Source organism: Chiroxiphia lanceolata, chromosome 21 (genome assembly GCF_009829145.1).
Source record: "Chiroxiphia lanceolata isolate bChiLan1 chromosome 21, bChiLan1.pri, whole genome shotgun sequence".
NCBI classification, from domain to species: Eukaryota; Metazoa; Chordata; class Aves; order Passeriformes; family Pipridae; genus Chiroxiphia; species Chiroxiphia lanceolata.
The window spans coordinates 9,878,913-9,892,261 of record NC_045657.1 but is presented as its reverse complement, the minus strand read 5'-3'; the positions used below and the strand labels follow the sequence as shown (position 1 = coordinate 9,892,261).

The 13,349-nt window shown below is 56.2% G+C and overlaps 1 protein-coding gene across 2 annotated transcripts; it reads left to right on the top strand.

The window, feature by feature from the left end:
• TOR4A (torsin family 4 member A) lies at nucleotides 1–9,841 on the top strand. Of its 2 annotated transcripts, none has more exons than XM_032708106.1 (2): nucleotides 1–100; nucleotides 6,980–9,841. In XM_032708106.1, exon 2 carries the CDS (start codon nucleotides 7,016–7,018, stop codon nucleotides 8,606–8,608), a length of 1,593 nt encoding a protein of 530 aa, XP_032563997.1. In that variant the 5' UTR covers nucleotides 1–100; nucleotides 6,980–7,015; the 3' UTR covers nucleotides 8,609–9,841. The 2 variants fall into 2 exon arrangements, with proteins under 2 accessions (XP_032563997.1, XP_032563996.1); XM_032708105.1 differs by lacking the exon at nucleotides 1–100 and adding an exon at nucleotides 2,469–2,729.
• The last annotated feature ends 3,508 nt before the right edge of the window (nucleotides 9,842–13,349 follow it).

The following is a 13,349-nucleotide window of genomic DNA, read 5'->3' as shown; positions in this document are numbered from 1 at the left end:
CCCCATCCCGGCCCGGCGCCGTTTCCTCCCTTCGTGGGGCCCCGACGGGGGGGTCGGTCCAGCCTCGGCACCATCGGGGACACGGGGAACAGGTCCCGCGGTGAGTGGGGGACTGGGGCTGGGGGGAGAGAGGGCTGATCCCGCTGCACCCCTGCAGAGACCCCTCTGCACACCCCTGCCCCCCCTGCTCTGCTCACACATGGCCCCCCAAAGCACTGCCCCCCCGACTGCACTGCCCCCAATGCCCACATGTGCCCCTCCCTTTTGCACAGCTCCCCCCAGGCACACAGCCCTCTCTGCTGCAGGGGGGGACTCCCCAGTGTGCTGCCCCCCACCTACATGCAGCCCCTCATACACTGCCCCAGCAGCCCCCACCCCACTGCAGTGCCCCCCACGTGCAGCACCCCCAGCTGCACTGCCCCTGTGCCCGTGTGTGCCCCCCAGCATGTCCCCTCCCCATGGCACAGCAGCTTCCCACACACTTTGGGGTGCTGGAGGTCCCCAAAGCCCCGTGGGGGGGTCACAGCACAAGGCAATATTTTGGCTGGGAATGTGAGCAGGGGCTGTTTTCCACCATCCTGCCCCCCTTGTCCCCCCCTGCCCGACGGGCCACGCTGTGGGGACATCCCCCATGGGACACCTCTTGGTGCCAGCCCTGCCCTCCCCAGGTGCTCCCTGGCTGTTTTGGCAGCCACTCCAGACTGAGCTGGTGATTTTGGAGGCCCGCTGGCATTGACACCAGGACGGTGTCCCCAGCCCTGAGTCACCCCATCACCCCACAGCTCTGCTGGGCCCTGGGTCAGGCACAGCCTGGCAGTGGCTGTGCTGCCCCTCTAGATCCTTGTCCCCACGTGCCATCGAGCTCCCCCAGCACCGTGGGGGTCCCAGGGTGCTCAGTCCCACGTCCCTGTTGTCACCAGGAGCTCCTCACCCTCTGCTCCAGCCGTGGCCCCAGCAGTGCTCTCTGTCCCCAGCTCAGGAGGGGTTCAGCACCCCCATTTCCTATAAAGGGTGCACATCCCTCACGGGCACTTCCAGCCCTGCTTCCACCTCCCTGGGTTTCCTGTTGCATTTTGGAGGCTTCTTGCCCCCTCCATAGGGTGCTGGAAGGGATCAAGCTCCTTCCCAGTTACAGCAAGACAGTTTTTTCTGGGCTGTTGAGGTTCACTGACAGCCCTCAAGAGAGGGTGGCAGTTTCTTGCTCCTCTAATTTTGCTTCTTTTACAGTTTCTTTGGGGGGCATTGTGGTTTGGGTTTTTTTTTTTTTCAAATGGTTTTCAACCATGCTGCTCAGAGGAAGCTCTTCCTTCTCAAAAACCTGAATTAGCCAGAAAAGCATCTTTCTTCACAGCTGCTCCCAAAACTTCCTCCTGAAGGGACCTCTGCTCAGGGTCAGCCCTGCCGTGTTCCCCGACCCCCAGGGCAGCTCAAAGACACTTTGTGCCAGTGGCTTTGCTCCAGCTGAGCTCCTGCACCCTCACGACACAGAAATCCCCACATTTGCAAGGATTTGTTAGGCAAATCCCCACTGGCCCCAGCAGAGGCACATCCAGCTGCCTGGTATGGGGCTGGGGAGACTTTGTGAGTCCAGGCTGGGGGGACCCTGCTTGGAGCATCCCCTTACCCAGCCAGGTTGGGATCTGTGCCCTGATGCTCCAAAACATCTCAAATTCGTTTTTTTTCCCCTTATTTTTGGTCTTGTGCAGCTGGAGGGAGCAGGTGCCAGCTGGAGGGTTATTCAGAAATAGGAACTTGAAATGCCAGCAAGAGACTGCTTTGGGCTGCTCCGGCTTGACCAAATAAATGGGCTTGTTTTGGGGGAAAAAAGCCGTGGCCGGGTTGTGCAAGCGCAGGTGAGAGGTGGGAGTTTCCAGGGCGTGTTTGTTAGGGCTAAAAGAAAGGTTGAGTGCAGGTGGGGGTGAGGAGGAGCCGCTGTGCTGAGCCTTTGCACCGCTGGGCACAGAAACACCCCCACTGCTTCCTTGTCTCTGAGTGCAGCCGATGGACGAAGTGGTTTTCCCCAGGGAGTTTTTGTGCCCACACCAGAACTTGGTCCCACAGCAGCCGTGCAGCCTGGCCCGGGCTGTCCCCACGTCCCCACGTCCCTGTGCTGCAGGGCCAGGGCTGCCAAGGGGCCAAAACCCTCCGAGGGGTCGGGAGGGCCGGGGGGCAGCGGAGCAGGACCTGCCCAGGGACAGACCAACCGACCGCTCCGGGCTTGCTATTTTTTTCCAGACTCGCTGTTTTTATAGAGTCACTCCTTTTTCCCATATTCCCTCTTATGTTCTGCTCTCCCCGTTTTCTTGCTGCCGAGGTCTCTCACCCCGAGCCCCGATGACCTCCCTCGGCAGCGTCACCGCTCTGACCTTTTCGGTGACGGGCTCCTGGCTCATGACTAATGACACCCCGGAGGGTGGGGATGTTTTGCCCACACTCTGGGCTCTCGAGGCGCTGAGGGCGATGAGCTCATCCCGCCGTTCGGACCCGCGTTCGTTCGCACCGTGTGACGGGGTTTGAGCGACGGCGGGGAGAGGGGACCGGCCGGCGGCCATCCCATGGCTCGGGGAGAAGGAAGTGCTGCTGTGGGCCACTCCTCCTCACATTTCCTCTCTGGGGACGCTTGTCTGCGGATGAGAGCAGGGTCAGAGCAGCCGCCGGCCCGTGCGAGGCCGCGGGCTCCGCCGGGCGGACGGAGGGGAGCGACAGTGACCGGCCCCGACGGAGCCCCGGTGGGTAACTGCGCTGGGTTCGGCTCCCCCGCCCTGCTCCCCACCCCTCGGGGGCTCACCGGGGCACCCCCCGGCTCCTTCGAGCCCCATCTCCCCGGCACTGCCTTCTGCGCGTCCCCGGTGACTCCTTTCCACCAAAAACCGTCCCAGTTTCGGGGGGATGCTCCTGTTCCCGATTGTTTTAGGATGCTTCGGGCTCTTTCCCTCCGCTTGCTGCCCTTCCCGTTGGTCTTGGCTTTGCTGCCCTTCCCGTCGGTCTCGGCAAAAATTAGGGCTGGGAGCGGGGCCGGCGGGGTTCGGTGGTGAACGGGCTGTTGGGGGAGCACAGGGAGGGGGTTTCATGTCGCCTTGGTTGTCACCCTGTGCTGTTTCTGGGGAGGGTGGACGCCTGCACACCCCCAGCTCCAGCCCTGAACCGAACCACGTTGCTCAGCTTGCTCCCAGACGGGGCCCCCGGGGAGCTGCAGCTCGGGGTGCCGGGGCCCTGCTGGCCTTTGCCAGCATCCCGGATTTCTGCTCCCAGCCACTGATCCCTGTGATCCACAGCTGCCTCTACAAGGGGCTCTTTTGTTCTACCTTACCCCTGGAAATGCTCATTTTTGGATGGAGGGGCTCGGATCCCACCTGGGGGCACGGGGGTGTCAGTCTTTAGGCTTTTCCAGCTGTTCCCTTTTCCCAGCAACTTTGCTAACCCGAGGAGCCTGAGACAGGGATGCAGCTCCCTCTTCTCCAGTGCCATCCTCGGGATTCAGCAGCACTTTAACCAGGGATATGTTTCCCCAGCTGGCATCTCCTGCCAACAGAGCACTTCCCACCAGCGGATGCCGGGGGCTGCCCCATCCTGCTCCCCTCCCTCTGCCTCCAGCTGCCCACACAGGCTCCTCTGTTGTGGAAACCTTGTTTTGGAGGAGCTGGGTGACACACGAATGCAAACACTGGGGGAAGAGCTAAAGGAGGAAAGCTGAAGGCTCCTCAGAAGCGTTTCCAAGTGCAAGTTCTCCTGCGGTGTCCGGGCTTGGCACGGAGCAGTGACTAATGGTGTTTACACGAGCACTGGGATGCTGCAGACTGAATTCCCAGGTTCTCTTTCCTATGCTTTTCACCAAACAGTAAATTAAGCTGCCCAGAGTGCATTGCTGAAGACTGGCACAGCCTCCTGCCCCGGCCCTGATCCGGCACTGAGCGTGCAGGGGCTGCTCTTAGAAAATTCCGGTTCTGTGTAAATACCAGCAGGTACTGGGGACTGAGTCATGGCATTAACAGGGTTATTATATGCATGACTGGACAGATTCCTTACTGAGGATGGGATTTTGTCTTTCTACCCTGCCTTGCTTGGCTCGTCTGGAGGGTTGGGCATCTTGTGCTGGTGGTGGGATGGATGTTCTGTTTGGGCTCTTGGCTTTTGGGAAAGAGGGTCTTGAGCATCTCCTGGCTAAGTCAGCACTCAATCCTCACTGCTTCCCATCAGCCTTGCAGGGGGTTCAGGCTCTCTGCATGGACATGACAGTGGGAGCATCTGCTCTGGGTGTGAGGAGTGAAATCACTTCATGCTTCAGCTGGGGCTGCATCCAGCACCATCCATGGGGAGTGCTTGGAGTGTTCCATGTTTCCCTGCCAGGAGAAGCCTTCCAGGACTGAAAGGGAGCCTATGACCAAATTGTCAGCAGGGTCTGTTGTGACAGGACAGGGGGTGATGGTTTGAAACTAAAAGAAGGTGGATTTAGATTAGATATAGGAAGTTTTTTACAGTGAGGGTGGTGAGGCCCTGGCACAGGTTGCCCAGAGAAGCTGTGGCTGCCCCATCCCTGGAAGTGTCCAAGGCCAGGTTGGATGGGGCTTGGAGCAACCTGGGCTAGTGGAAGGTGTCCATACCCATGGCAAGGGGGTTGGAATGAGATGAGCTTTAAGGTCCCTTCCAACCCAAACTTTTCCATGGTTCTATGTTCCTTCTGCTCCCTAAAACTTTTCCTGTAAATTTCCACAGCCTCCCCCCTGGCATTTAACCAGCTCCCTGTACATCTGCATGTGTTTGGGGCTGAGAAAGCTTCCCCCTGTGTTTGTGTGGATGTGTGGCAGGGCCCAGAGGGTTGTCTCAATCCCAGGCTGACCTCTGCAGTGTCCCAGCTCCTTGGGGACCAGTGCTGGTCTGTGCCACAGGGGCTGCTCCCCAGCTGCTCTGGGGACAGCCATCCATTTGGGGACCTTCAGGCCTGGCATGAGCAAGGCAAAGTGTGCAGGATGGAGAGGAGCAAGGGTGTGATGGCAGCATGGTGCAGGGACAGCCCGGGGCTCCCAGTGGTATCCTGGGTGATGGTTGCATCCTGCTCTCCTTCCTGGTGCTGCCTCAGGGCCTCCTCTGGATCCTGTCTGGCTGGTTTTGCCTTTGCACACCAGATCCTGCACGGGGTCAGGAATTAGGTCGGCAATTAGCACTCAGGGTTAATTGCTACACAACAATGGCAGGTCCAGCAATGGCAGCTGGACTCACCTGGTCAGTTCACCCAACCACTGGCACATGGGCCTGAGACCAACCTGTCCCTGGAGTGGGGGTGAAGGCTTCACTCCTGTGTCCCAGCATTTCAGAGGAGCCAGGAAAGGTGCAGGGTGAAGCCAGGAGGCTCTGGGAGTGTTTCCTAGTGCCTGTGGCTCCCGTGCAGCTCCCTGGGTGCCCTCGGGCTCGGAGCGTGCCGGCGTCAGCCTCGCGCGGGGGAAGCAGAACCTTCTCTGGAGCGTGACTTTGTGCAGGTTGGTGGCTTCCTGCTGAGCTGAAACGAGTTAATAAGAAACCCTCTAGGACCTTCTCCTCCCCAGAGACGTGGTGCTTTGGCAGGACCCAGGGTCGATTTTTCTGGGTGGGTGATGAAAGCAGCTTTTCCCGCCCTGCCCGCGCCGGTTTCCTGCTCTCGGGGCTGGCGGCGTCACCGCAGCAAACCGTCCCTTGCGTCAGTGCTGCTGCGGTCCAGAGGTGGAGGAAAAACACCCTCCCACTGTGACACAGCTTCTGCCACCACCAGCTTCGTGCCAGGCAGGCACAGAGCCCTCCCTGGTGCTGCAGCACGTGGAGGTGGTTGTGTGTGGGGTCCTGCGCCGTGTGGCTGCAGCTGGGGCTGGAGGGCTGTGTTCCCCTGGAGGCTTCCCCCAATGGCTCTGTGCTTCTTGTCATCACACCCCGCTGCTGGAGCCTCTCCTCTTCCTCCTTCTTTGCCAGCTGAGGTTTGTCTATGTGTTCTCCACGCAGAGGGGTATTCCCAGGGTGATCATGTCCCTGCACTCTCCTGTGCAGCTCTGGGGTCTCCTGTGGGAGGGACACAGAGGCTGCTGTGTGTCCAGGGGTGGGAGTGTGTGGGCACATGGGGCAGGGCTGGGCTGTGGGGGTATCAGGGTCACAGAATCATTAAGGTTGGAAAAGATGTCTGAGATCATCGAGTCCAACCTGTGACCCAACCCCACCTTGTCACCCAGACCATGGCACTGATGCCACATCCAGGCTCTGCTCAAACACCTCCAGGGATGGGCACTCCACCACCTTCCTGTGGGGCAGCCCTGCTCCTCTCCCCACAACCATTGCTGCTGACAGGCTTAGTCACACCCACCTCGGTTCTCTGCAGCCTCTCTGAGCCCTTCCCATCCAGGGGCAGCTCTCCCTGCTGGCAGGACTGGTGCTGCTTGTCATACCCAATGGAACAGCTGGGAAAAATCCACCCCCTGGGAGATGCTGTGCCACCACAGCCAGCATGGCAAGAGTCTTTCCACAGGCTTACTCCCACACCCCAAGAGGTCTCAGTGGGTGTACAAGTGACTGTTGTCACCCCTAGAGGGGTGGGGGTGTGTGCTGGCACAAAGGTGTGACTTTGTGTCTTCCTTAAATTTAGCAGGTGTAGGGAAAGAGGACTGGGAAGCTCTGGTTCAGAGCATGGGTCAGTCTGTCCTGCTGTCCTGCCTCTTCCTCATGGTGGAGCCTCTGGCTTTGGCCTCAGCCAGCTCTGACCTTCCCTTCTGCTCTTGAAGGCAGGGTTGGTGTTGCATTTGCATTTATTTATACTGAATTTCATCTGTGGTTTTGCACATCTAGACTACCTTCCAGAAAGTTAGCTTAGGTCTGAAAGTCTCTCTCTGCCACCTCGCCACTGCTGATTGCTACAGGTAATTGTTCTGTCCATTAGAAAGTGGGTTATCTGTCTAATTTCACTGTCATTGGTCACTTCCTGATCTGACAAAGATTGATCTTATATTGTTCTTTTTCTTTTTAGAGAGATGATGTGAATGGGCTGCAAGAACCCGACGAGATGGATGGAGAGCTGCCCTGTGCTGAGGTGGATGGAGCAGTGTCCTCTGCCACGGCAGTGGATCTGGGAGGGGAGATGCCCTGTGTGGAGAGTTATACTGAAGGAGAAGTGTCCAGTGCCCAGAGAGATGCAGAAGGAGAGATGACCAGCACAAAAGAAGAGGAAGCTTGTGCTGAGGGCAGTGTGGAAGGAGAGATTCCTGGCACTGACAGCGACGGGGAAGGAGAGAATCCAGGCACTGACAGTGATGGGGAAGGGGAGATGCCCTGTGCTGAAAGTGATGCAAAGGAAGAGGTATCTTGCTCTGAGAGCGATGGGGAAGAAGTACCAGAAGCTGGAATCCCTGCTGCTTCAAGGAAAATAGCTTCTCTTTCCTCTCCCCTGCGGGCGATCATCCGCCTGCGGCAGCGCTACCGCCTGCAGAAGAAAAGCCGCCTGCACTTGGAGCTCCCTCGGGAAAAGCCTGCGGAGTTTGTCCACACGAGGCTGCTCCAAAGGCAGCTCTCCCTGAACAGAACTGGCCTGTACGGCCCTTCCATGTCCCTCTTTAACCAGACAGGCTTTGAAAGCTCCCAGTACTTCACCTTCGACACATCGGTGGAGCAGCACGCGATGAAAAGGTGCCGGCGGAAAAAGAGCCGAAGGAAATCTAGGATGGTCCTCTATCCAGACAAAACAAAAAGGTACCTTCCAACAGAGGAGAAGAGCAAGGCAAAACGCTGCCTCTTCTTGCTCATGGCCATTATGTTCTTCCAGATTCTCAATGCAATAGAGAATCTGGATGATAACCTCCAAAAATACGACCTGGATGGTTTGGAGAAAACAATGCAGCGGGAAGTATTTGGGCAGAAGGTCGCTGTGGAAAGCATTGTGGAATTACTGAAAGACTATCTGGCTACCCACATCCACAACAAGCCTCTAGTCATCTCTTTAAACGGCCCGATAGGAGTTGGGAAGAGTCACGTTGGCTGGCTGCTGGCCAAACATTTTCGTTCTGTCATGGCCAGTGACTTTGTGCTGCAGTACTTTGTAATGCACCACTGCCCCAGCGGGGTGGCTCCTCTGACGTGTGAAATAGATCTGTCGGAGAAGATTTCTGACATCGTTACAAGAGCTGAAATAGAGGAGAAGACGCCACTGTTTATTCTGGACGAGGTGGAACTCATGTCTCCGGTCCTGCTGGATACTCTCAGCCGATTCTTCGAACCCAATCAAACCAACGAGTTCCTCAATGCCATCTACATTTTAATCAGCAACATAGGAGGTGGTGAAATAACCAAGTTCCTTATCCAGAACGACTCTGCTGAGCTCCTGCGTCAGCACCGGGGAGCTGAAGAGCTGGTGAGCATCATCCAGCCGGTGCTGAGCGATGTCCACCCCCTCTGGAAGTCTGCAGACATCGTCCCATTTGTTCTGCTGGAGAAGACTCATGTCATAAACTGCTTCCTAGAGCAGATGAGGAGGGAAGGGCTGTACCCCGACCAGAAGCACCTTGAACATTTAGCGAATCAGCTCAGTTACTACTCGATAGGGGACAAGCAGTACTCCAGGACAGGCTGCAAGCAGGTTGTGGCCAAAGTCAACCTCCAGTAGAGATTTACTGCAGAGAGACCAAGCCCTGCTCTCAGGATTGGCCACACTGTGGGCTTGTGGAGGGGTATGTCACATCAGGCTGTGGTCAAGGTGTCCTTTCTCAGCCCTGCACTGACTCTGTCCCGGTCAAGGTGGAGGGATGGCAGCCCAGACAACCCTGTTCTCCTCCTCAGGCTTCACTTGTTCCTGATGTTCCGTGAATAAGGAAGGGCAAGAAAGCCCAAACCACCTCCCAATAACTGTGAGATGCTTTGTTCCTCACGTTCTCGTTGGGATACTTGTCATTAGGGAGTTGTGAGGTGGCACCAAAAGCTGCAGGACCTAAAGAGGAGGATGAAACAATTCTTGGGTCGCTGCCCCTGCAGAACCCGTTGCCTCGTGTGTCTCACTCCCTCCCAGGCTCACAGTCACCAGCTCTTTGCTGTTCTTGGTCCTGGCTGGTGTGTGCAGAGCAGAGGCAGGGCTGGACACCTGGGGAAACTGAGAGAATTCGTGGCTTCTGCTCCCCCAAATCATGGGCAGCCAGAGCTCTGCTTTCCACACCTCCTACGTGACCACATCCTCGGGAGAGCGCCTTTTGGATCTGCTCCTGGGCTGTTGCTCTTCTGAGCTCATACCTGAGCTCACCCTTGGCACCTGCAGTGAGTTTTCTGCCCTGCAGGTCTGTTTGGGCTCGCCTTGGAGCCTGCTGGGCTGTGCCAGCCGGTGCAGGAGTAACCTCTGGATTGTTTCAGGTCTGGCAGTGACAACTCGTCCCCAGAGCTCTTCTGCTTTTTGCTCTGGGCCCACGTCACTGCTCGTTATCTGGAAAGCCCAGAATAGCAACTGATGTATATTAAGCAACACAGACTGGAAAAGACAGTTTGGGCTGCCTGGGCCTGTGCAGTGGGAATGCTGGGCTTGTTCCCAGTCCTGTGAGGCCAAGAGGAGGCTCTCTGCCAGCAAGACCCAGGTGAGAATTCAGCCTGGGAGCACCTCGGGAAGAGCACATGTCCATGTTTTGAGCAGGCAAACTGAGCAGGTATTTATGACATCGTTTTTTTCAGGTTTTGGTTTTGTGCAAGGTTTCTACAATTTGCTGTGAATTCCCACATAGGTAACCCTGTGGATGTTTGCACTGGGTGTTTGATTCACCTCTTGCTAATTGTTGGTCTCCAAAGACTCTGTCACAAACCCCTGCTTCCAGAGCTGTTGTCAGGAATAAACCCAAACTATCCCAAATAAAACAATTCAAAGTGCATTTCCTTTATTGGACTGAAATGTGGTTTTCCTCTCAAATTTCTCTGGCACTGCCATGCCTATGCTTCCTGGTGGCTTGGACTGGGAGCAAGAGCTACAGCTTTGCTGCAGGTTTTTTGCAGGCCACCTCGAGGTGCTCCTGGTGAGCCCAGTCCCAAACCCACACAGTGCAGCAGTGCCACAATCTGGGCACTGCACAGCTCCTCCATCTAAGCCACCTCCTAAATTCAAGTGTCCTCAAAAAACAATGTCTGTGAGTTGGTTTTCATAGCTTAGAGAGATTTTACTACCAGGACAGTTAAGATGTTTTTATCCTGGATAAGACAGAACTCAGGAACCAGGATTCTCCTCCTCTTCCAGCTGGGAGAGGAACAGATGTTAGTTCTGGTTTTTCAGCCAAGGTCTCTTGTTTCTAAACACCCACTCATGGGGTGTTTAGTTGTGCCAGAAGTCCCTGGGTGCCTGTGCACCAACCATCATGCCCTGAGAAAGGGGAGGGTGACTTCAAGTGGAGCTGAGCATCTGCAGAGCTTGTTTCCAACCAAGACTCACCTAAACCAGGGAGCCCAGCCCTTCCCTGAGTGAGCTGCCTGAGTTTTGCTGAGGCACCACAGCCCATGGCTTTGTACCCACCAGGAGCTGCACACTGGGTCACCATGAACAGCTCAGCACCCTTGGGTGCAGCAGCAAAAGGCCCCTCATGGCTCTGCTTGGTCAGATCAGGGACATACTGCACTCTCTTGCCTCCCCCTCTATCTCACCCCACTTCTGCACATCAAAACCCTCTCAAAGCAAAGCTGTCCTGACGACTTTGCACAAGGCTTTGGGTGCCCTGTGCACCTTGAAGACCTGCCAAGGTCTTTGCCTCCCACAAAGCTCCTCTCAGTGCTAAGAAGAAGGGCTCAGCTCCCCGTCAACCCTCCCCATGCCCCCAGTTTACACAGAATCACAGAATCTTTAAGGGTGAGAAGACTTCCAAGATCATCAAGTTCAACCTTCAGTGGCATTCCTGTACCTCTGGAGGCCTTCCTCAGCACAGGAACCTCCAGGGCACGGAGAGGACTTTCCCTGCCAGAAGACAAGGATGTCTGGCCAGGTTGTCCCAAGTCCCAGCATGTCCCATGACTCATCCCAGCTCAAATGGCTCTTCATGTTGTCCCCAAGCCCAGTCTCCCCCAGGATCCCAGCTCTGTCCATACCATCCCTGGCCCCAAGCTTCCCTGAAATCCCCTGCAAAGCCACCAGCCCTGCCAAGGCTTTCCAGGCAGTGGAATTGGCACGTGGGTGATCCACAGAGCTGGGCACCAGGATGGTTCCTTCCTCAGTGCTGGGCAGAGGGAGCTGGTCTGAGGGAAGGGAGCACTGAGGAGAATGAAACCTCCTCATCTCCCACACTGGCTGTGCCTGCTGAGGTTCTCCACCTTTGCTCATCACAGGAGCACTGTCCTGCTGTGTCAGCCACGAGAACCTCTGCAGGAGCTGACATCAACTCCCACACTTACCTACCTGCTCCAGATTACACCCTGGCACAGCCACTGAGGGCCCAGATGATGAGCCTGGGTTAGGAAGTAAACAGGTAATCCTTCAAATTCCAAGGCTGGAGTTCGGGACAAAGTGGCTTGTCCTTGGTTCCACCCCCCAGCCAGGTTCTCCCATCTTTCAGTGGCAGGAGGATCCTTAGTGGTTCCTGAGAAAGGGCTGGAAGCCAGAGACCAGCTGGCCCACAAATTGATTCTACATGAGGTTTCGAATATGCAAAGCACTGGTAGGAAGGAGACAGCAGTGCTTGGTTCTCCCAGCCTTTCTAGGGCAGGGTGTGGAGTTGGGTCCAGAGATTGGGAGGTTTTTATTTTATGTTCAAGAAGCATTGGGATGATGCTCTCAGGCACGTGGGACTGACTCTTGGAGAGTGTGATTCTTGGGGATGGGCCTGTGCAGGGCTGAGGGTTGGACTCCATGATCCTTGTGGGTCCCTTCCAACTCAGCATATCCTGGGATTCTGTGATATAGTGACAATGAATTGCTTTCACCAAACTTGGAGCCCTCCAGGCAGGGACGCTGTGGTCGGGGTTCCCAGGACATCCTGTGGATCCTGCAGGGACAGGGCTGCCTCCTCTGTGCAGTGCAGGGCTGTGGGAGCAGGAGTGGGATGTGCCCTGTGTTTCTCCATGGACATGGCCCAGCTCCAGCCAGAGGAAGGCGGGTGCATGAACACGTTCTGCACGAGGTCTGGATAACTTCAGCTGCCTCCAGGAGAAGAGGTTTGTATTTAAATATTCCTAAAAAGGACCTAATCCCAGCTGTCTCTGTTAATCAAAGCAGCCTGTCTAAAGCTGCCTCCAGAAGTGGATGCTGGCTGGTGGGGCCAAGCCTGGCTGTGAGGCTGAGTGCTCCTGGGGTTTCCCTGCAGCACGGGAAGGTGCTGCAGGGATGACACAGCACTGGCCCAGAGCTCTCTGTTACCCCACAGCATCACACCAGCCTTGCTGGGCCCCCTGAGCTTTCCAAGTGCTGCTTCCCTGGAGCTGCTCCTTCTGCACTGTGCCCACCCAGCAGGGCCTTGTCCTCACTGCCGGTGCCTCTCCCAGGGTGCCACAGAGGATCTGTGATGTTGGCCCAGCTCTGAACAGTCTTTGTAGAGAGATGCAAAGAAAGGTGCCACTTGCAAGGGGTGCAGGGGGACGCTGAGCCCATCTCTGTGTACACCAGTGACGTGCCCTTATGCACAGGGCAAGGAAAAGCTGCTGCCAGTCTCTGGAAGGGTCTGTGCTTTGCTGCTTTCTTTCCTGTGGTCATCACTAAAAAGTCAAGGTGCCACCAGGAAAGCAGATTTTGACCCCAGTGACAGCAGGGGAAGATCAGGGGCTGCAGTAGGGGAGGAAAGAGCTGGGACAGCCCATGTAACTCAGGGCTTTCCCAATAGCTGTGAATGGGGCAATTCCTCTGAGGGTGCAGAGGGAATGTCTGCAATGGCTTTTGAGACCACACAGTGATGGGGGGTGATCCTTTGAAAGGTGGAGAGAGGAAAAGCACCCCCTCTCCTTGGGAATGAGGAGGAGGCACAGGCAAATATGGGAGTGAATGCGTTACCTGTGAGCATCTGGGAGAGGGGGGAGAAATAACATCCAACATTTTTCAAGGTAAGTTGTAACCACAGAATCTAATTTCCTCCTCTGACAGGATATTCAAAGAATAGCTGTTAATAGTTACTAGGATGAACTGGAAAGAATTTTCCAGAGCTGGGGAAATGAAATATTCCATAAATGGTGGAGAGGACAAACACGGAGACAGACACAGAATTTGGAGGAGACGGGGAGATGAGAGGCATGCAAGCATTGCAGGAGACAGGCTTGGGATGAAAAGCATAAACTGGAGGAAAGGTCTGAAGGAAGGTGCTGCAGAGGAGGGTGGGAGTGAGCAAATGCACGTTCCTGGATGGGGAGGGTGAAGGGATGAAAAGAAACCAAGCCTGGGGGGATGGAGGCACCTGAGCTCTACAGGA